At 38.2% G+C, this 23,452-nt stretch overlaps 1 protein-coding gene across 1 annotated transcript; it reads right to left on the bottom strand.

Annotated features, from left to right (window-relative positions):
- Positions 1–8,649: 8,649 nt before the first annotated feature.
- On the bottom strand, positions 8,650–9,033 carry LOC147492126 (uncharacterized). Its single transcript, XM_086567412.1, has one exon. It carries the CDS (start codon positions 9,031–9,033, stop codon positions 8,650–8,652), a length of 384 nt encoding a protein of 127 aa, XP_086423538.1.
- Between the last annotated feature and the right edge of the window lie 14,419 nt (positions 9,034–23,452).

Raw genomic sequence — 23,452 nt, 5'->3', positions numbered from 1 at the left:
CATGACAATTTTTTGCTGACTAAAAAAAAGATGAGAGAAGAACTTGACATGAACCAAAGGAAGAAAAACAAGCTTACCATGGCTTGAAGAAGACGACTGTGAGGAGGCTGCCATGTTGACTCTCTGTACCGGTTGTGAAAAAAGTTGTTGAGGTACGTATGCACCTCCTCAAGCCTATATATAGCGTTCCTTTGCTCCAGCTTTTAGAAGTTGCAGGTCCTTGCTTGAATCACAAATGGAAAGTGCTGATGGGCCTTAACAAGAGAAGGGAATAAAGCCGGAATAGAGCTGTAGGCTCAGTACTTGTTCATGTGTTTTGGAAGGTAAGAAAAGCGAATAAGGCGGTTTCTCTTTCTATTTTGAATTTGGAAGTTTCATTTTTGTCCTGAGATTCCTCCTTTAGTTTCTCACAGGCGGTGGGGTGGCCCTTGTTTTTTGTTTTTAGCAAGTTCACTTGATACAAAATCAAGTTAGTTTTTAGGCCCAAATCTAATTTGACGTCCTGACCTGTTTTCTTTTTGGTCCTAGTGTCTGACCCGGTTTGGGCCAGTCTGACTCGGTTTTCACTAGTTTGACCCGGTTGGTCTAGACTGACCCGGTTTTGTCCTGTTTGACCCAGTTTGAGCTGTTTGACCCGGTTCTCACCAATTGACCCGGTTTTGACCAGTTTTGACAGTTGACCAAGTTTGACAAAAAAAAAAAAAACTTTCCAGAAAAATTCCAATAACTTTTCAAAAATAAATAAAAAATGATGAATATTAGTACCATGGGGTTCTTACTAGGGGTGGGAATTTGGCCCTAACGACCACTTTTTTTGACCGAAAAACCCTCCGCGTTTTAGGGTGGCCGGGCCTAAATGCCTTCTAGGCGGGGGCTAGGGCTAAGATTCTAAAACATAGGCGGACCCTAACCAAGCCCTAACCGGCCTGCTTCATACTTTCACTATAAATGCACATTGACCATAATTGTCCAATTTGTTAAATATTTTCAATTAAAATAACATTGTCGCTGTAATTTATCACTTACACCCAAGAAGTCTTCCAATAACTTGTTTTATATAACAAAAACTTGTCGACTTAGCACCACGTAAGAACAATGAAAGCACTAATAAAAAATAAGACTTTATTCCTTTTGATCATCAAGTCAAAGTCCATAACTTATTATTCTCAATTTCTTTTCCGACTTATTTCTTATAAATTATATTTTTATTCACATCCAAGCCAAGTCTAAAACTAAAGATTTCCTTCCACACCATTAAAGCAAAATCTGAGACATTTGTAACATAGAAACCAAAAACAACCTTTGTCGGAAAAATGACATTTGTAATCTCAAACCTTTCTCCATCACTTGTTCAAAAGCCAATATTTTCATTTCCATATACAAAGCTTGAATCACTTTTAAATTAGAAGAAAGGTAATATTATATTTGTTTGAATCTATTATAGAAATAATTTATGATATTACAAATAGTTTAACAACTTCCATGACCACTTAACCAAAACTATTATGTTTCTTCTTTATATATATTACTTCTTCCTTTAAAATGATAATATAATTATTTGTCTATGTATTTCAATGTTAAATGTAATTTTAGTGAGGTTTGAGTCTGAGGAAGAACAAATTCTCTCGATGTCTTGAGTTCATTAGATTGTGGATGTGCATTTTAAATTTTGGACTTATACAGGATTATTACTTAGATTGGTTGGACTTTGAGTTTGTAGATTATTGTACATTTTTGTAATATAAATGAGTTTTAAAGCTGATGTAGTAAAAAAGAAAATATATAGGCCCAAAAGCCCGAAATTTTAAAAGCCTTTAAAGAGGGCTGAATCGAATTGAGGTTTTGACTTGTGACCGAAATATCTTAAGGGCTTTAAATGTTTAGGGAATTACCTCCTCCAAGATGAGAAAATATTCATCAAATTTTGTTTTCTCCACCGCACTATTGGCAACCACTTGATCATTAATATCATTTCGGTAACTCCATTTGTGCAACACAAAAATTGTTCATGAACAATGTCATTTAATCCGCGGATGGATCAACCTGAACTCATAGTGACAGTCTTTTCCAATCCGAGTACTTGAATGTAATTGATTGATTGATTGATTGAACTTGAATAACATCATCCCCAGCATCCATCTTTCATCTCCAGCACATCTCTTATTTTCTCCAGCAATGTTCGTCTGTGTCTTCTTCCATTTTCTTTAGAATCTCCCATCCCCAGTTGATCTTCTTGCTCTCCCCGGTGAGTCTTTCGTCAGTGTTTGGTTATCACCATTATATGAGAATCTTTAATCTAACTCAAAATCATGAATGAATTGATCTATCCATTTAATTTCACCAGTTTTCTAAAATGAATTTGAAAAATATCAGATTTCAAAAAAATTTGTCCCTTGATTTCAAAAAAAAAAAGTTGTTCATCATTTTCAGAAAATATTTTTCAATCAACCATTATCATGTTATGCGGTGTAAGTCCGTCCGATGCTTCCGCTAACATTGATATTTTGTCTTGTGGTATAAGTCCGTCCGATGCTTCCACAGATAATCCAGTTACCAAGTTACGTGGTATAAGTCCGTTCGATACATCCACCAACATTCAATCATTTTTAAGCCCTCACAAACAACTTGAAAAAAAATTGAGGATTTCAAATATCTAGGGAAAAGCCCTATTTCAAAAAATATTTTTCAAATGAATTTTCAAAAATTTGCATGAGATCTTTTTTTTACGGAGCTTGGCAAAAATGGTTTGTCTCTATGGCTTTGCCGCTCAGTTGCAAGCAACCTCCTCACCAAAGAGGGGCAAATCGTAGACACCCCATTTTGCACCCCCGCACATAATTCATTCACGATTTTGTCTTGAATTAAATTTGATCATATAAGTTGATTTGCTTTCTAGAGTCTTCTTTTCTACATCAAACTTCTTTCTTTTCATCTTCTTTTCACGTCTTTAGACTCTCCTCATCATGTTCTGGCTATGGCTGAAGTTTCGTTGCTTTCTGAGTTTTGAGTTGAAAATGACCAAAATGCCCCTGTAACCCTTTGGAGCCCAAATCTCGTTTTTTCCACTCTTTCTTTGGATGAGATTATTTCATATTTGAATTCCCCTTGAAAAATCCTTCGAAATGGGTACAAGCTTGCCTAGGTTCCTTTTGGATTTCAGAAACCCTAATCTTGCCCTATCCCGTTTTAGCCCGTTGTGCGCACTGTTGAGTGCAATGATTTTTTGGAGTAAGATTTTGACCCAAGGGTATTTTTAAGAGTTCATGGACCTTCCTAATGGATTAATTAACATTTTTTGTGAAGATGAGCTTGCCTAATTTTGACCCGGTCAAAGAGAATTTATAGCATTGAAAATATGGTCAAAATGGGTTTTTTTGTGGATTTTGGACTTGTGCTCGTGGACTGTGGATCCAGATCGAGTTGGACCTTTTCATTAGTGTTTCTAGCCCATTTTCAAGCCTCCAAAAAATCTAGAGAACCTTCCTTTATTGTTTGATTTGATTTGATCCCTAAAATCAAGAATATTCTAGAGAATATGCCATTTTGGAGCCATGTTTGGAAACCCTGGATTATGGGCTCATTGAGGACATGTAGGGCTTGATTTTTTGCCCTAATCCATCTGAAAGATCCAAAGCTCAAGGGCCAAGATCACACCCCTTATCCCACCTCTTGAATCAAGGGCTAGATTTAGGAGGTGCAACCAGAAAGAGATCAAGCCATTGGATTTTTTCTTCATCAATACTCAGCCATTGGATCAAACTCATTACCATATTTGAATCCACGCCCAAAAGCTATAAATATGGGTCTCATTCACCCACAAAAAACATCTAGAGCTAAGGATTTGGAGCTAGGAATTCGGAGTTAATAATTTGGACCTAGATATTCAGAGCTAATAGCCTAGTAGTTTTCTTTTCTTGAGTGTTTTTTTTTTTTTTTTTTTTTTTTTCATCATTCTATAGTAGAATTTCTTTAGTTTAATCTGGAGTTGAAGGTAAAATTTCGACTTCAGGTTTTTCTAATGAAGTTCTTCGTGTTTTTGTCTTTAGTTTTCTTTTCCCCTCTTTCGATTTTGAGTAGAAGTTTCTTTTCACCAAAAGTTGTTTTTTTCTCAAATCACCTATTTCAATCCAAAATTCATAGTTGTCAATTCCAAATCAGGTTTATCATCATCATTTATCAATAATCAATCGAGATCATCAATCAATCAATCAATCTACAATCAAGTATGAGGCAACATTCCAAACAAGGTGACATCTTTCTTTTATCTTTTATTTTAATTAGTATTGCATATTAGGATTATTTTTTTTTTAGTTTTACTATAGCATATATTCATTTGCTTTTAAATAATTTAGTGAAGATCATCCAATTTGGTAGATTAATTTTTCAAGCTTTCTTCGTTCGCCTATCTTAATACATTACACCTTAATAGAAGTAAGGCTGGTTTTACCTGGCGAGCGTGGGTGCCTAACACCTTCCCACATCGTACCTTGAACTCCCGAACCTAATAATCATCTAGTTTCGAGGGCTAGTCCTTCACATAGGTTTTACTTAACTTTTCCTTAATAAAGTTAGTGGCGACTCTAAAATCAATTGCATAGACCTAGGTACACATTTTTGTGCATACAGGTCTCCATTTTTGAGTCTCGAGAGGAGTTAATGCGGAAGGAGGAAACATAGCAAAGGCTTAAAGGTGGTAATCAGATGCCTTTAACAAGTGTGATGACTAGACTCAGAGCTATCATTGTGTGATGAAACCTCACTAATGTATCTCGAGTTTTATAATACAAGACAATATATCTCGGGTATATATCAAAGTGTGTTATATTGTGAATTTGGTATTTGTTGTACACAATATGTCATATTTATTTTGATAATTGTTAGTTTCTTATGAAAATGTTCATTGTCTCAGTTACAATGGTCGCAAGAGGTTAGTTGCTCTCTTGAAAGGTAAACTCCAACCCCATAAACTCTCTATCTCCCGTCTCTTTTCTTGACGTTTTAATTAATTAGATTTTTGGTACTGATGGTCTTTCAGATGAATGTAGCACTCCTCCATGGCTTCATCTTTTCACCTGCCGACATAATCACCATCTTCATGTCGAACAATTAAACCCATTTATGAATTAAAGGTAATCCCCAATACCTATTTCCCAATTATTTTAATTTATGTAGTTTCAGTTATCTCCAATACCCATTTTTTGTTTAGCTATATATATATAATCTCCAATGCCATTAGATCTTGCTCTAATTTCTCTGTAAGGGTTCCCTGTAACTACAGTTTAAATTTAGGGTAATCTTCCCATAGAAATAATTGATTCGAGTGTTTCACACTTGTGCATTTCAAAAAAAAAAAAGTAGTAACTCAATTCTATGACAGTGTTTCACACTTGATTAATTGTTAGTTCGATTATTTGTTTTCAAGTAGTGTTAGATGGATGATTTTTCAAGCATAACACCCTTGACTAGTATAATTTACGATAGCGCTCTCAGGTTAGATTTTTTTTTAGATTGGAGGTAGTAAAGGAATCATTATAGTAAAGCATGGCATGTCGTCATGCTGTATTTTCTCTCTTCCCGTGGTTTTCCGTTTACGCTAATAGATTGCTTTTCCTTTAAAATTTGTGTGATCCCAACTAGAATTCCAATACTCATTTTTCGTTTAGTGATGTATAATCTCCAATGCCATTCCATCATGCTCTAATGCCTCTGTAAGATTTCCATATAACTGTAGATTAAATTTAGGGTAATCCTCTCTTAGAAATAGTTGATTTGAGTGTTTCAATTACACTTGATTAAGCGATAGTTTTGGACTTAATGCTTTGAGTTTCACTATAGAATTAGTATTTATGTGTTCGTTCTCTAATAATTTCCTTAATATTTTATAGTCTGTAAACTCGAACCACTTCCTGCTATCTTTAATCTCTCTATTTTCCCTTTAGTGAAATACTAGACTTTTAGACAAGAAAGAGAATTGGTGTAGGTGTGATGTTGAAGAGGTCTTTTAAAGAGTTTGGATTGAGTTGTTCACGGTTTTATGTTACTAAAACGTCAAACGTCGCACAAGGAGGCTCAGTTTATAGCCAGATAATCTATCTGGCTAAATGTTGAAACTACCATATCTTTGATTCCTTCATTTTGGTACACTTCATTCTATTGGCCTATCAGTCTCTGTCATGTCGGGATTGCAACATGCATGGTTTGTTAATCATTCTTCTTCTTCTCTTCTTTTATATAAGCTTTATAATAGTTATTTTCTTATTCTATTTCTTTGTTCTCTCCTAGATTCTCCGGACATCAAGAGAAAATCCGACCAATTTTAATTATTTGACCTTATAATAGTAAATATTTTACTCATTGAACCATAAAAGGGCAAATGAGGTGGGTCCCTTACATATGAGGAGTTTGATCCAATTTTCTCAATTTAACTCAATGTCAGGCATTGTTGCCTGTAAAGGATGATTTTAGTAATCCTTACAAACGTAGGTTTGATCAGAGGATTGGATGGGATGAATGGATTTGACCGAGTTCGTATGGAAGAACTGCCTACATATCAAGTTATCTTTCTAGGGGGAAACTTGAATCAGGTCAGACGTAGTTCCTCATCCTCTTACATATAGGTAAGGGATTTGCACCTCCGGCTCGTATCAGGTCAGATCCAGGTCTTTAGGTCACTCGCACGCCATGATGACGGATTAAGAGCATTTATTGTGAAGCGTGCATGAAGCCACGATATTGATGATGATAATTAAGACTTACATTACTGACCGTTGGCGTGATCGAGAGTCTGGGAGATCGCTATTGAGAGAGGTCGTTCGTGTGTAGCGAGTCACTATGAAGCGAGCTCGTGTGATGAAGACATAAGGTCGATTGGTAATTGGTTAACCAAATCGCTTACCTTTGTCGAGTCGCTATGAAGCGAGCTATGAGGACGAGGATCGTAGGTCGGTTGGTGAAGATGTTTATGCTGGACATGTGCTTGATATTCATTGGATGTGAATATTATTCCTTCACACAACCCCATCTCAGTAGGTCGCTTTGGATGTTAGAGCGATGTGCTGAGAAAGAACGATAGCACGTGTTTAACACATGGGAGAACGCGAGCAGTGTGTGAGTGAACATCGTAACCGGGTCATTTCTGGCATGTGTTATGCACCTGTTAAGGTGTGGGTAGTTTCAATTTTGAATTTTGAACTTGCGAGCGATCCGTTTCAGTACGTGGGTGGCATGTGGTACGTCAGATTTGAAAAGGTCGCGGCTGAGACGCTTCATTTTGCTTGAACACGTGGCACGCAAGGGTTAGATAAAATGATTGTGTGTGTGTGTTTTTTCGAAAAATGAACCGGTAGGTGGCTTGTGGTATACACTTGGAGAGCTGCAGAATTCCTCACTTGCTTCTTCTGAGTACGAGAGCTGAGGTTAGTAACCACCATTTTTCTTCTTGTATTATTTTTACTGTTATCTTTTCTTTTCTTTGGTTTGGTAGTCTTTGTTGTTATTATCTAGTCGTTGTTGTGGGTTTGTAAGAGAGGGAGAAGAATGTTTGATTTCAGCTTTGTAAGTGGTTATATAACAATAGAACTGGTTTCCCGGGCTTGCCTTGGCAGTTCGCTTTTTGAAGTAGTTTGGGCGTGGCCTAGATACATTACGAGCTGATACTTTGGGGAAACCTGGGCAGTTTATATTATTGATAGTTAGCAAACTGGTGTCCACATAAGTGGCCGTTCGTTTATTTGAAGAACTGGTTTCCTGAGTTTGCTCAGGCAGTTCGTTTATTTTGCACGTTATGGAACGCATGCTGTTTGCTTTCATCTGAATGCTTGTGCATATTGTTTTGATATTTCAGTAGGTCGTTGGAGCCTAGGGTTGTAGGTCTTCAACTAGTAAGAAATGTGGAAGCTATGGAGCCTGTGAGCTCGAGTGAGTGTGTTAGCTTAAGAAAGTGTGTTGCTCGCTGAGAGCGTTCTCACTGAGTTAAGCCTAGAGTTGTAGGTCATTGACTAGTAAGAACTGTAGAGGCTATGAAGTCTGTTAGCTCGAGCGAGCGTGTTAGCTTAAGAAAACGTGTTGCTCGCGGAGAGCGTTCTTACTGAGTTGAGCCTAGAGTTGTAAGTTATCGACTAGTAAGAATTGTAGAGGCTATGGAGCCTGTTAGCTTGAGTGAGCGTGTTAGCTTAAGAAAGCGTGTTGCTCGCGGAGGGCGTTCTTACTGAGTTGAGCCTAGAGTTGTAGGTCATCGACTAATAAGAACTGTAGAGGCTATGTAGCCTGTTAGCTCGAGCGAGCGTGTTAGCTTAAGAAAGTGTGTTGCTCGTGGAGAGCGTGATATGCATTGATACAAATATGAACTACTTGTATAGTGGTAATAGTATGAAGTCATGCAATTGGATCTTTTATTGATAAAATTTCTTTAGCAAGAAAGTATTCCAAGGTCGTGGTAATGACTGTCCTTCCCGGGTCTTGATCCAATATGCTCCATTGCCGATGACTCGCTCTACTATGTAGGGACCTTCCCATGTTGGTGCAAGTTTGGAATCATCTTGAGTCCTTTTCAGGACTAGGTCGCCAGGTTGGAAACTCTGAGGGTTGACTTGCTTATTATACATCTTTCTCAGAGTTTCCTGGTAGGATGCCACTCGAAAGGTTACTAGGTCATGGCGTTCCTCCAATAGATCGACCCTCTCTTGCGAGAATGGCATCGTTCTGACTAGTTTCAACAATCTCTGAGCGGGTCATTGTAACAGTCAACTCAGAAGGAATGATGACCTCAGTACCGTAGCATAGTGAGAAAGGTGACTTGCCTATGCTAGAACGAGCTGTCATTATGTAAGCCCATAGAATGTTTTCAAGCTGCATTGGCCACTGGATTTTGTTATTTTCTATCTTTTTCTTCAGGTTCTCAAAAATTGCCTTGTTACTGGCTTTAGCTTGACCATTGCTCTGAGCGTACTGGGGTGTGGAGAATGCATGAATGATCTTCCACTTAGCCAAGAATTCCTTGACTATTTTCCCTTTGAATTGGGAGTCATTATCCATCACCAAAGTGTGGGGTAGTCCAAATCTGGCGATGATGTTTGTCTAGATGAAGTTTCTAACATTAACTTCTTTGACGTGAGCCAAGGGGATCGCTTCGACCCATTTGGTGAAATAGTCGGTTGCTGCTAGGATGAACCGGAAGCCTGTGCTCTTCTGTGGGACGAATGGACCCATGATATCCAAGCCCCACATGTGAAATGGCCAAGGGCAGACAATGTTGATTAGCTCTCAGGCTGGCTGGATGATGTTGTGGCCAAATGTTTGGCATTTTATGCATTTGAGTATGTACTTTTTAGCATCGATTTGCATTCTTGGCTAGAAGTAGCCTTGTGAGATTGCTTTGTGAGCCAAAGAGCGACCTCTTGCGTGATTGCCGCATTCTCCCTCATGGATCTCTGCGAAAATCAACTGACCTTGTTCTGGGCTTATGCACCTTAGATGAGGTCCTCTGGCAGACTTTCTGAAAAGTTTGTTATTTATTAGGCAGTAGAGACCTGACTGGTAATGATAAAAGGTAAAATGATAGTTTTACCTACGAATAAACGATGAAACTCAAACGTAACTAAAATTAAAACTAATTTTAGCTTAATATTATCAAAATTTTCTACTCTCGATGCTATTGCAATAAATGGAGTAGAGAATTCATTCCACTCCTAGTTCTTTAGAATTCACGTTAACTACGATAATCAGTCTATCAAAGTCAATGAGAGTAACGATGGAAATTATACTACGATGGTAATTCAACTAATCAAGATATGATAATTCAAACTACGGAAATACTAAATTGACAATATGAGGAGGAATTAGGGGGATTTGATTCCACCTTGATTCGACTTAATAAACTAACGAAGAAATGTCGTAATCCAAATTGAAATGCTTTCGCATAACAATTGGGTGTTTACAATCCCTAATTGTTCATGGTAATCTCTACCAACTAACAACTAGCATGTGAAGCAATCAAACCCATTCTCATGGTGAACTAATTATCTTCTAGAATAGAATAGATTTTTACAACCAATTTCTACGCTAACAACAATCAAGTTTCATCAAGGCTTCCTCAAACCCCTCTAATGGAGGTTTTAGCCTTGAATCATCATACTATCATTTCTGAAACAAGAACAATCAAAACAAGTCATTATTGAATAACTAATTAACTTTCTTAATCTAATTTATCAATAGTCTAAGATTCAAAATGGATTATAACTAAAATTCAAACTAATCTAGAACTAAAATTATGAATACTAATTATCAATTTAAAACAACTAAATCTATGAATGCAAGATTGAATTCGAAATTAAAGATTGAAATATAAACTAAGTATTTTATTCTAAGATTCAAAACTTGTTCTAACAACTAATATTATTGATAACTAATTAGATTAATCTATATAAACTAATTTAATGAATTAAAACTAAGTATTTGGATCATTCACTAATTCCAACTAACTAGAAAATGAATTGCTCAATAAAAACTAAGTTTTAAAACCTATTTCTCTGATCTAGATCTAACTATCCTTAAGAGCTAAGTCTTTTTTTTGTTAAATGGAGGAGAACAGATCCACAAAATCGTGCATGGGCTGAGGAGCCTATTTTGGGCCGGAAAATCGAGTCCAAAACCTCAGTACTTCAGTCCACAAAGGGCTTTTCAGCTGGAAATGACTTCAACAACCCTTTTTATCTACTTCTGCTCCTCTGATTGAGTCAAGGCTTGGACCAATTGGAAAACTCTTTCCAAGCCGGTCGTTTTGACATAAGGTAGGCCTAATTCCAAGGTCTGAGTCCAAAGATACGGCCTTCGAAAGTTCTGCTGATTTTTGTACGCTATTTCTGCCTGCGTTGACTTTGACTTTTCAGCTTTGACCGGGCTTTAAAAAGGCTTTTTCTCCTTGAATCTTGGCCTTTTATCATAGAACTTCTTAGCAACCAACCCTTGCTCCTTTATCTTGTAAAAGGGGCACATTTCTGCACATATTCGACTCCAATGTCTGAAATGCATAAGAACACGATAACAATACTAACACTTACTTATTAATCACATAATTGGTCAAAAGGGATATTGTTAAAGGGGTTAAAACTACATTTTTGGGCTCTTAACAAACCACCCCGAAACAGCATTTTGCTTGTCCTCAAGCAAATATGAGAAATTAGAATAAGTGACCAAAAATAGAGTTCTAACTAATCTCGTTTCGCCGAGTGCGATTGCATTGACCATATGCAACAAGGCCTTAAACCACTAGAAATTCTCTAGTGGACGAGTTATAGCCTCGTGAGAGTTTTCCAGTGAAAATACTCACAAACTTCATCTATACTACAACGACTAAGAAATAAAACTAGTGTTTCTTTATTTATGTCTCAATTATCTATACATCTCACTAGCAATGAATACAGAATAATCAAGTCGAAACCTAAGCTAATATATGCATAATAATCAATCATCTACGAAGAAACATATACACAATGAGTAACACTATGAAATGCACTAACAGGTCCGTTTATGAAACTTTGGAATATCGTCCTTAAGTAGGTCCTCACATAAATGTCAAGACAAAAACACTCTGATTTTTCCACTCAAGTTTTGCTACTCCAGTATGCAGTGAGCACACTTTACCTTACAATCTCAATGACATACAAGGAAGCCGAAGTCGATCAAACACATCTGCAACTTACTATCACATAAACCTATTCCTAATTGAGCTAGAAGTCTTTATTAGGTATTATGGGGATTAGGTGATGGTTTAAGAATGAAGGAAATGGATATTCAAAAAGAACTAGTCTAACATAATAGAATCTTCATATTATGTTACTAGAGAAAACCTTGTTATTTTGCTTCTACACTTTGTTTCCATCCTTAGCCTTTTTATTTTGGCTTTTTGACTCTTTTTATTCTTTTTTTCGAGTCTTTATTTTGTTTCTATTTCTATTTTTATTCTTCTTTTCTTTTCTTTTCTTTGGATGGAAACTTCTTTTCTCTTTCTTTTCGGAAGCAACTAACTAATTTTTGTTTACACAGGTTTTTCACTTTTCTTTTCTGCACTCATCCTATTCTCAGACTAGTTCTAAAATGGGTAGGTTGATTTTTTATTTTGTTTTGTTTTTGTAAAAGGGTCAAGGAATTGTGGTTTATGAAAGGCTAAAGAAGGGCTCAGAGGGGTGACTAGCGGAAAATAATTCATAGGTTTGAATTTTTGGCTATATCGATCTAAAGAGGGCCTAAATTCTCGCTTAGGATATAGTATAGTGATCAAGCAAGTGGACGTGTGACTTCTCTATCCGGAATTTACTTCTCCCTTGTGTCATTTCTCAAATATTTCACTCATATAAGGCTTTAGGTTATAGGCTTTGTGTGTAGAAGACCTTGTGACCATGGGGACCAATGGTTGGGCGAGTGGGTGCGAGATAACCTAAGTAACATTTATGATCCTGTGCTCAAAATTTTTGCCACTTTTTGTTAAAACTTTTTAGAAGAAGCTATTTTATCTTCCCAATTCTAAATTTCCTTCCTATTCAGGTAAAATCCATCACTGATTAACAATGAATGTTTTAGATAGTGTAAGGAATTAGATACATATTCTCAATTCTCATTTCCTTTTGTTGTCGGGTAAAATCCCTCACTGACCTACAGTGGGTGTTCCATTTTTTCTCAGACAAGTTGGCATCTTTTTATATTCCTTGTTTTTAGGTAAAATCCACCACTGAGGTACAGTGGGTGTTCTGAAAAGCTTCAGGAATCGGTCTTCTCCTCTAATAGCTCATGATTACTTCCTTATTCGGGTAAAATCCTTTGCTGCTGACAGTAAAAGTTCTGGAGAGGAAGGATCAATCATGGATATCTATGAGTTTGAGAACCCATTTAAGGTGACCAACGAGAAACAACAACCACCACCTCAATCCATCAACAATGAAGTTCGAGCTGAAGATACAACTCATAAAGAAACACAGAGGATAACTTATGCGGATGCGGCAAAGCAACATATGAGGGCGCCAGTGGAATTTCAGGAGTTACCTACTCCAGAAAAAATGGGAGAATACCCCGCTGTCACCATACCAAAAAGGTTTATGAGAAAGGGTTGCTTTACCGCAAACATTGTTTGGTGGGACGCATCGACCTCCAAAAAGTCTCACTTGATAGAGTGTGAATTTTAGCAAATCAAATCTGGCAGCCAACAGGTGAGTGGCTCATTACACCTATTGGTAAGGGGTTCCTATTTTTAAGATTCTCGAATGCAGATGACCTGAATAGAGTTTGGGCAAAGGGTTCTTGGGATTTTGATAAGAACCCTATGAGAATCAGCCAATCGACTCAAAATTTCAATCCTGAGAGTCAAAGACAATCTCAGACAATCTCATGGATTGGTCTGGATTCGTTTGTCGGGACTTGGACAGGAATACTGGGAGCCTGAATCCCTCATGTCAATTGCACGTGGAGTGGGTTATCCAATGCAAATAGACAAGAAAACACTCAATCGAGAGTATGGATACTATGCCAACATCTTAGTGGATGTGGATCTATTAGAGCCTATCCCGGATCAAATCTACGTCAAAGCCAAGAATTTCAACTTCTGGAAAGCAATAGAGGTTGGGAAACTACCAAAAATGTGCACGCATTGATATGCAATCCTGAGAGTCAAAGACAATCTCAGACAATCTCATGGATTGGGATACTTGGGCAGAATCTTGGGAGCTGAATCCCTCATGTCAATTGCACGTGGAGGGGTTATCCAATGCAAATAGGCGAAAAACACTCAATCGAAATGGATACTATGCCAACATCTTAGTGGATGTGGATCTGTTAGAGCCTATCCCGGATCAAATCTACGTCAAAGCCAAGAATTTCAACTTCTGGAAAGCAATAGAGGTTGGGAAACTACCAAAAATGTGCACGCATTGATATGCAACACAACAAGGATAAAGAGGTGGTTGTGGACGCCATATCCCCCCACCCCCCCGAAAAATGGCGGAGATAACTTTCACAAGAGAAAAGGGACGAAACGAAACTCATGGGAGAGCAGCAAGCAAGGTGAGACTATTTGGAGACCAAAAGCCTCGGAGAAAAATAGAGGGGTTGATGTCCAGAACAGGTTTGACGGGCTAGGAGAAGTGGAGGAGGTTCATGTTATAGAGGATAAAGAACAAATGGTCTCAGACCAGGCAACAAGGTTTCCTACATGTACTGGACCTGATCTTAGAGGTACTCAGAATGAGCAAGAAGTTTTTGGAAATGAGCAGCACGCTGAGCTTCGAGATACTCAGACTAAACAAGTAGATTCTAGTAATGAGCATCACATTGAAAAAGAGCAAGAGAATTCTCCTACAGAGCAAGTTCTGGGGAAAGAAATTCTGGAATCGGGAGTTGAGGTCTTTGGCTCTAGGCAGACTCGAGATGAGGAAGTGACCACTCAAACGGAGCGTGTAGCAGTAGCAGAACCATCACCCCATATGAGAGAGGAGACTTTGATCATCTCGCGCAATGGAGACAGCCCGTTATCTCGTATTCATACGACTTCAGTGGGGTTAAACATAACAGACACTGAAGCGGAGAAAGTGCTGCACCTATTGGTGCAAAAGCAACAAGTGAGGGAACTTGAATCTAAGCCACCTGATCCTAACTCTCAACAATCATCAAATTGGAGTGATATGATTGAAGAGGAAGTGGATGATCAACTTCAAATCAGCAAAGAAAGATACAAACCACAATGGCAACTACAGTCTCACACTCTTCCTACCACCAGGTCCAGATCAAGATCTAGGACTAGGGGTCAGGAAGAATAAAGTGACTTTCATCATCAACCCGAATAAATATCCAATATTCTCAATGAGGTGCATATATTGGAATATTAGAGGTATAACAAATGACAAGTCTTAGAATCGACTGTCCAAGCTTATCAATAAATGGGAACCGGAGATTATGGGTATTGTAGAACCAATGATCTATCCCAATGATCTCCCCATTAGTTTTCTTCAATCCTTGGGCATGAGTAGTGCTTTCTACTCCAATCCAAATTCAGATCCTAACAGAGTTCTTAATCTTTGGCTCATGTGGAAAGATAAAACTTCAACTCCCACTTTGATCCACTTTTCGAATTAGCATATTATAGTGATGGTTGACAATGTTCTAATTACCATAGTGCATGCCCATTGCCTATACGTGCAAAGAAGACATATCTGGTTAGAACTATCCACTATCAACTCATTAAATTTGCTATGGCTGATTCTCGGGGACTTCAATGCCTGGTTGGTTTGCTTCAGCCTTTGGAAATGCAGACATGTAGGTTGACCCCAATTCCTGTTGGGGAATAACGATACCAATCGATCCCCACTACTAAGATAACTTGCACTTGGACCAACTACAATCTCCAGACAAAAATCTAAACTTTCACTACAACCAACCTAGCATGCCCAACTCTCTAAACAACTATCACAAACAAATAATAATAATGCAAAGAAAGTAAAACATACCACAATACAAAGATGTAATGTGGTTCAGCCAATGGTGCCTACTTCCATAAGAGTTAATCCTTTTATAACGTGGGAAGGAAGATTATAATCACTCATCTCAAGTCACTCCACCGGCCTTACTAGATCACTCATCTCTCTTTACAGGCTTTTCTTTCTGCAAATGTTATCTCTCAATTTTGATCTCTCTCAAAATTGGGTTTCTTTTTAGTGACTTTTTGTGTTAGGTTTTCCCAAAAACCTATTTATGTTTTTATACCAACTCACTGTCTCATGGTTTTAGAAAAAAAAAATTCTGACAAATTTAGACCTGAGCGCGGGTGTGCCTTTAGACAGGCCAATTCGAGCACGCACGCGCCCTCTTTGCTTTTCATCAGAAAAGTCCAGTAGACATGTTTTCGGAAAAGAGCTAAAAAAAAACTATGTTCGTTTTCTCTCCAAGGCTCCCTTGGGCAAGACCATTTCCAAGCTTTCGCTCGCTCAAACTTCTTCATGCAAACACCACCGGATTCTCTCCTTCTTCCTCATGTGAGGGATAACTCCAACAATCTCCCCCTCCCAAACAGTGAGGGGGGATACCTCCATGCAATTTCCAAATCAATAGGAGGAGTGTGCTACCATTCCGGCGATAACACAACAAACATCAAACTTATCTTTCGGTAAGACCTTGGTCATCATATCCGACCCGATCTTGTCGGTATGGATTTTCTCAATACATAAATTCTTGTCTTCGAGTACTTCTCTAATCTAATGATAATACACATGTATGTGCTTAGGTCTAGAATGAAAACCCGGATTTTTGCTCAAATGGATGGCGCTTTAACTATCACATAAAACTACAAACTATTTCTGCTTTAGCCCTAGTTCATCGAAGAACCTCTTCATCCATAGCATCTCTTTGCAACACTCAATGGCTGCAATATACTCGACTTCTGTAGTGGAGAGGGAAACACACTTTTGCAACTTAGATTGCCAAGAAACTACTCCCCTTGCAAAAGTAAATAAATAACCAGAGGTGGACTTCATCGAGTCAACATCACCTGCCATGTGTACATCAGTGTAACCTTCAATAAAGGGCTTACTTCCACCAAAACACAAACATGCTTTGGAAGTGCCTTTGAGATATCTCAATATCCACTTAACACCTTCCCAATGCTCCTTATCCAGATTTGACAGAAATAGGCTCACAACACCAATGGCGAAAGTAAGATCTGGTCTTGTACACACCATTGCATACATCAAGCTGCCCACTGCGGATGCATAAAGAATCTTTTCTATCTAACTCTGCTCATGCTCACCCTTTGGACACATCTCTTTGGTCATATGAAATTGGCCACCAAGCGGACAACTGACTGGTTTTGCTTGATCCATGTTGAATCTCTTCAACACTTTCTCAATGTAGTTTTCTTGAGAAATCCACAACTTCCCACTCTTTCTGTCATGAGTGATCCGCATACCAAGTATCTGCTTTGCTTGACCCAAATCCTTCATCTCAAAGGACTTACTCAAGTCTTTCTTCAGCTTGGATATCTTGTTGATGTTCGGGCCAACTATCAACATATCATCCACATACAACAAGAGTACTATGAAATCCCCATCGGGAAATTTCTAAACAAACACACAATAATCGGAAGCAGACTTCTTGTATCCTTGCTTCATCATAAAGGAATCAAACTTTATGTACCACTGTCTTGGTGCCTGTTTCAACCCATACAAACCCTTAATCAGCTTACATACTAGGTGCTCCTTGCCTTTGACCTCAAACCCTTTTGGCTGGTCCATATAAACATCTTCTTCAAGGTCTCCATGAAGAAAAGTTATCTTGACATCTAGTTGCTCAACCTCTAGGTTCATACTTGCGGTCAGACCCAATACCACCCTGATAGAAGTCATCTTAACTACAGGAGAGAAAATTTCATCAAAGTCAATACCTTTCCTTTGACCGAATCCTTTCACAACAAGGCGAGCTTTGTGCCTTGGGTATGGATTATTCTCCTTATGCTTGACTTTGTAGATCTACTTATTCTTGAGAACTTTTCTTCCTTTCGGTTTCTTAACTAACTCATAAGTGTGATTATTATGCAAAAATCCATCTCATCATGCATGACCTCCAACCACTTCTCTTTGTCTGTACATTCAAGAGCATCTTGATAGTATATAGGTTCTCCACCATCAGATAGTAAAACATACGTATATGGTGGATACCTGGTTGAAGCCTGTCTCTCTCTGTCTGACCTCCTTGCCCCATCTTCTTGTGCCTCAGGAGGATGCACTTCTGCTTGCTCAGGTGGTGGTTCATGCATTTCATCTGCATTTTCTATATCAATAGGTGTTATCCCATCATGAGCAATAAGATCATCATCATGAGCTTCAAACCCATGGTTCTTTGCATTCTCAATTCTTTCTACACGTTCCACAGTAGGAACTTCTGGTTCTGAATCAACAAGATCATTAGTGAAATCTTCTAGCTTCTCACCATCCTCAAAGTCTTCTATGGTTTGGTCTTCCAAGAACACAACATCTCAACTTCGGATTACCTTCTTGTTAATCGGATCATAAAGTTTGTAGCCAAACTTCTCATCCCTATAACCCAGAAAAATGCATTGCTTGGCTTTGTCATCAAGCTTGGCTCTCTCATCTTTGGGAATATGAACAAATGCCATGCACCCAAATACCTTCAAGTATCCATAATCAACATCTCTGCCTGACCATACTCTCTCTGGATAATCACTATTCAAAGCTTTTGACGGCGATAGGTTGATGACATGTACGGCTGTGCGCATTGCTTCTACCCAGTAACTTCTCGGTAACTTAGAGTGAGACAGCATGCATCTCATCCTCTCTACAATGGTACGATTCATCCTCTCGGCTATACCATTTTGTTATGGTGTCTTGGGAATGGTATGCTCATGACGAATCCCATGACTCTTGCAATACTCTTCAAACAGCCCTATGTACTCACCCCATTATCTGAGCAAATACAATTCAAAGGCTTCCCTGTCTCTCTTTCCACCATGCTATGGAAAATCTTGAACACGCCAGGTACTTCATCCTTGGTCTTTAGACTATATGCCCATATCTTTCTTGATGCATCATCAATGAAAGTCAAGAAGTACAAAGCTCCCCCGTGGGACTTTACTTTCATAGGACCACATAAGTCTATGTGAACTAGCTCAAGGACATTGTCCTTTCTGCGAGATAGAATTTTTGGAAAGATACCATATGTTGGTTTCCTACCAAACAGTGAGTACATCTATTTAAATGCGTACCTTTGATGTCTGGCAAGGTCTTTTGCTTGGCAAGAACTTCCATGCCTTTTTCTCCCATATGGCATAGTCTCTTATGTCATAGCTCAGAGGAAGCTTCTTCTTCTGCCACATTTACTTCTGCTTTACACAAACTAGCCTGTGTCTTGTAAAGAAAGCAAGTTTTCTTCCCTTTGGCTGCTATAATGGAACCTCTACTCAGTTTCCATACCCCATTACCAAACGAGTTTAGAAAACCATCATCATCTAACTTCCCAGCATAAATTAGGCTTAGCCGAATGTCAGGGACATGTCTTACATCCTTGAGTGTGAAGGTGTAGCCGACATTGGTTTCTATATGAACATCCCCAATGCCTATAATCTTCGAGACGCCACTGTTACCCATCTTTACCTCACCAAATTTACCACAGCTGTAGGTAGTGAAGAATCCCATGTGTGGTGTGGTGTGATAGGATGCTCCTGTATCTATCACCCACTCTATATCTTGGCATGAGGTACTAAGACAACACACACCACATTCTGACACAATTCCCACTAGACCATCGTCGACTAGTGCAGTAGTATCTCTGCCTGTGTTTTTGTTCCTCTTTACCATGTCTTCATGTACATAGTTATTCTTCTCATCCGTCTTCAGTGTTCTGCACTCATATCTGAAGTGACCCTTGGTGGCACAATAATAACATTGTCTCTCTACCTTAGGAGTTCTTGTTTCACCCCTAGATTTACTTTTGTCATCACCTCTAGAATGAGATGGTTTTCTGCTCCTTCCTCTCCCCCGTTTCTCTGTGACATGGATCTCTGAGTGAGAGAGCTGGTTCGTGAACCCCTTCTTGTCTCCTCATTCAACAATGCCCTGGTAATAATCTCCATGGAAATAACTCTATCCTTAGCGGCTCCGTTAAGAGAAACTGCTAAGGTCTCCCAATTTTCGGGTAGAGAGTTTAATAGGAACAAAGCCTTAACTTTGTCACCCATATCAATCTTCATCAAGTGCAACTGATTAATGGTATTATGTACTTTATTAAGATGCTCAGACATTGAAGAATCTTCTTTGTACTTCGTGTTAGCAAACTTCTTAATGAGCAACACTTTGTTTTCGGCCAACTTCCTTTCATAGAGGTCTTCGAGTTTCTTCCACGAGCAAAAAGCAGTTGTCTCTTGGGATACATGGTGGAAGACACTGTCATCAATCTATTGTCAAATGTACCCTATTGCTTTTCTGTCAAGCTTGCTCCACTCAGCCAAAGCAGTCGCTTCCAGTTTTACTCCCCCATTCTCAATGGGTTGTGCCTAGTCCTTGCAATAGAGCAAGTTTTCCATCTTGGCTTTCCAAATAGTATAGTTAGCTCTATTCAGACTAGTCATTTGAGTGTTCATAGAATGGTCCATCTCTACAAGCTATTTCAACTCAAACCTCCTCTTAGGAATTTTATCAAACACCTTCTGGGCAAGGTTTGGATAACAATCTAGGTTAATCTAACCTGGCTCTGATACCACTTGTTGGGGAATAGCGATACCAATCTATCTCTACTACTAAGATAACTTGCCCTTGGACCAACTACAATCCCCAGACAAAAATCTAAACTTTCACTACAACCAACCTAGTATGCCCAACTCTCTAAACAACTATCACAAACAAATAATAATAATGTAAAGAAAGTAAAACATACCACAACATAAAGATGTAATGTGGTTCGGCCAATGGTGCCTACTTCCACAAGAGCTAATCCTTTTATAACGTGGGAAGGAAGATTACAATCACTCCTCTCAAGTCTCTCCACCTTATTAGATCACTCCTCTATCTTTAGAGGCTTTTCTCTCTGTAAAGGTTATCTCTCAATTTTTATCTCTCTCAAAATTGGGTTTCTTTTTCGTAACTTTTTGTGTTAGGTTTTCCCAAAAACATATTTCTATTTTTATACCAACTCGCTATCTCGCTGTTTCAGAAAAACAGAAATTTTGACGAATTTAGACCTGAGCGCGGGAGCGCACTTAGATAGACCAATTCGAGCACGCGCGCCCTCTTCGCTTTTCATCAGAAAAGTCCAGTAGACATGTTTTTCGGAAAGGAGCTGAAAAAAAAAACTATCTTCTTTTTCTCTCCAAGGCTCCCTTGGGCAAGACCATTTCCGAGCTTTCGCTCGCTCAAACTTCTTCATGCAAACACCACCGGACTCTCTCCTTCTTCCTCATGTGAGGGATAACTCCAACAATTCCAATTTATGTAACTCCAATTTTGGTCCCCAAGTCAAGACTTCAATATGCATGCTTGAGCCCATTGCCAAGTGCTTGAGTATACTTTAGACCGATAGATAAATACATAATGAACTGTTAGACAAATCCACTGAAACCTAAATGATAAAGGACCTTCATCTTGTACCTCCTATTGTGGCGAACTTAACATAATTCGGATTAATAAGGACACTAAAATGTCATCACCTAGATGTAGCATTGACTTGACCACATGTATTGATCGTGGTCATGTGCACTTTTAAGCATTTTGCAACATAATTAATCAAACAACATATTTTCTTTTTTGTTTTTTTTTGTTTTTTTTTTATAATAATATATTATCTTTTTTGTTGTTTCAAGATTACCCTACTTACCATTTTAACTTGATCAACCCCAATACATGGATTCATGGAAGGACATGGAGGAACCCGATGGTCCAGTGGCAAAGGTAGAATTAGTAATTTCTCCTTTGCGGAAATGCCATTTGTATTTCAGTGCCACCTACGGATCCTTGTGGAGAGATGATTTGTGTTATTCTTGATTGAGTAACTCCATACTTAAGTTGTGCAATTTCTCTTTTGTGTTACCAATCTTGAACCAAACCGATAAGATATTGGTTTGGTTACGAGTTTGCCCACCCACCGAACCGATATGATGACATTTTAGTAATATTTATGATTAATTTTGTTTATGTTTATTAATTGTGTGGTTGAAATTAAATGATTTTATAGTTTTCGGTTCGGGACGGTTCAGTTTCGGTTTGTAATATATCTTATCGATTCAGTTCGGTTTAGGATGAAATATAATCAAGTGAGCGTATGCGTTCTTGAGTTTATTATTTTTTGTTCTCCGCCCTTCTCTTCATCTCCCTCATTCATCTTCCTCCTCCTCTCATCTCCTACCCTTGCTACGCTCACTTCCCCACTGCTAACTTTGAAAATATCCTATCGAAAAAAAAAATACACTTCGAAGACGATGTTCAGGTAAAAACATCTACTCATCTACATTCGTTTTCACTTCATTGCAAACTATACTATTCATTTCCATATCTCAGGCTTTACGTTTGAAAACTAAGTTACCAAAATACTCCGACCACGACTGTAATTGACTGGACAGTGGGGTCTTACTTCCTCATATATGGTGAGTGCTTGTTCCATAACATGAGCTTGAGCCAATAAGTTTGCTCTTTACTCAAAAGATGGGTGCATATGATCTCCTTTTGTCAAATTAGGATAAATTGAACTCATTTTCCTAAAAAATTCTGGTGCTACTCGACTACTCGAGGATCATATCCTGCTGAAGCTATGAATTGTAGCCCAAGGTAATCTGCTTCCACTTCTTGCTTACGAAGATTTGATAACATTCTTGGGAATTTAACGATATGTCGAGGTACAACATGCTCAACTTCATGGCCAATGACTGTTGCCACATCACCATCGGTAAGCGCTTCTAGCGTTTCTCTAAAAATAAAAATAGTTCCACCACCGATAGCGAATGCATGAATCACAAACTCATCCACTACTAATATATTCCAATTAAATTCATCATAATGATTAGGGTTAATTAATATTACCCCCCCACCCCTCCCCCCCTCTCGCTAACTCATCCACTACTAATATATTCCAATTAAATTCATCATAATGATTAATATTAACTAATATTACACACACACACACACACACACACACACACACTAGATGGGAAATTAGGGTGGGGAAACCTAATTGGCTAATCTAGTTGGGGGTAATACTAGTTCACCCTAATGATTAAACCCCTGAAGCATTACTATTTAGATTACACTTCACCTCTCTTTCTAATCCTTCAATAATATTCTTCAGTATCAACTTTGCCCTCACACTATGAGGATCCTTCTCATCTAAGAGTTTTCCTTTATATTTAGTCTTATACGTACTCTTCCAACATAAAATTTGCTAGTAGTTTCTCCTTCATAGGGGAACATACAACGAAATATTTCCGATTTGTATACGGAACATTTTCAATATGTCCACCATGATAATACATAGCAGCCACATTACCAACAACAAACAAAAAACCAGCCACAAACCCAGAAACAACCACAATCGCAGAACCAACTATATAATAATCAGACATGTAATAATATCTTTGAAAACTAGTAGTGGGAGTCTTACTAGTAGGAATAATAGTCTTACCATAAAGTTGAGTAGTTAAATTAGTGAGATTGTGAAATGAGGTGATTCCAAGCTTTGCTCTCCTGTACCAACTCATGATTCTAATGTTTGTGGCTTGTTGGTGAGAGGGTGTTTTGTTTTATTTATTATTCTTCTTCTTCTTTTATTATTTTGAACGGTTCCCATCACTATGTAAATTGTTTTTTGCATACAAATTTTAGTATGCAAATTTATTTTTACATAATGATGTTTCTCTGCAAATTCCATCACTATGTAAATATGTTTTTGCATAGAAATTTCACTATGCAAATTTATTTTT

This window comes from Coptis chinensis, chromosome 6 (genome assembly GCF_015680905.1).
Source record: "Coptis chinensis isolate HL-2020 chromosome 6, ASM1568090v1, whole genome shotgun sequence".
Lineage (NCBI taxonomy): Eukaryota > Viridiplantae > Streptophyta > Magnoliopsida > Ranunculales > Ranunculaceae > Coptis > Coptis chinensis.
The sequence above is the reverse complement of the archived record's forward strand: the minus strand, read 5'-3'. Positions and strand labels throughout refer to the sequence as shown.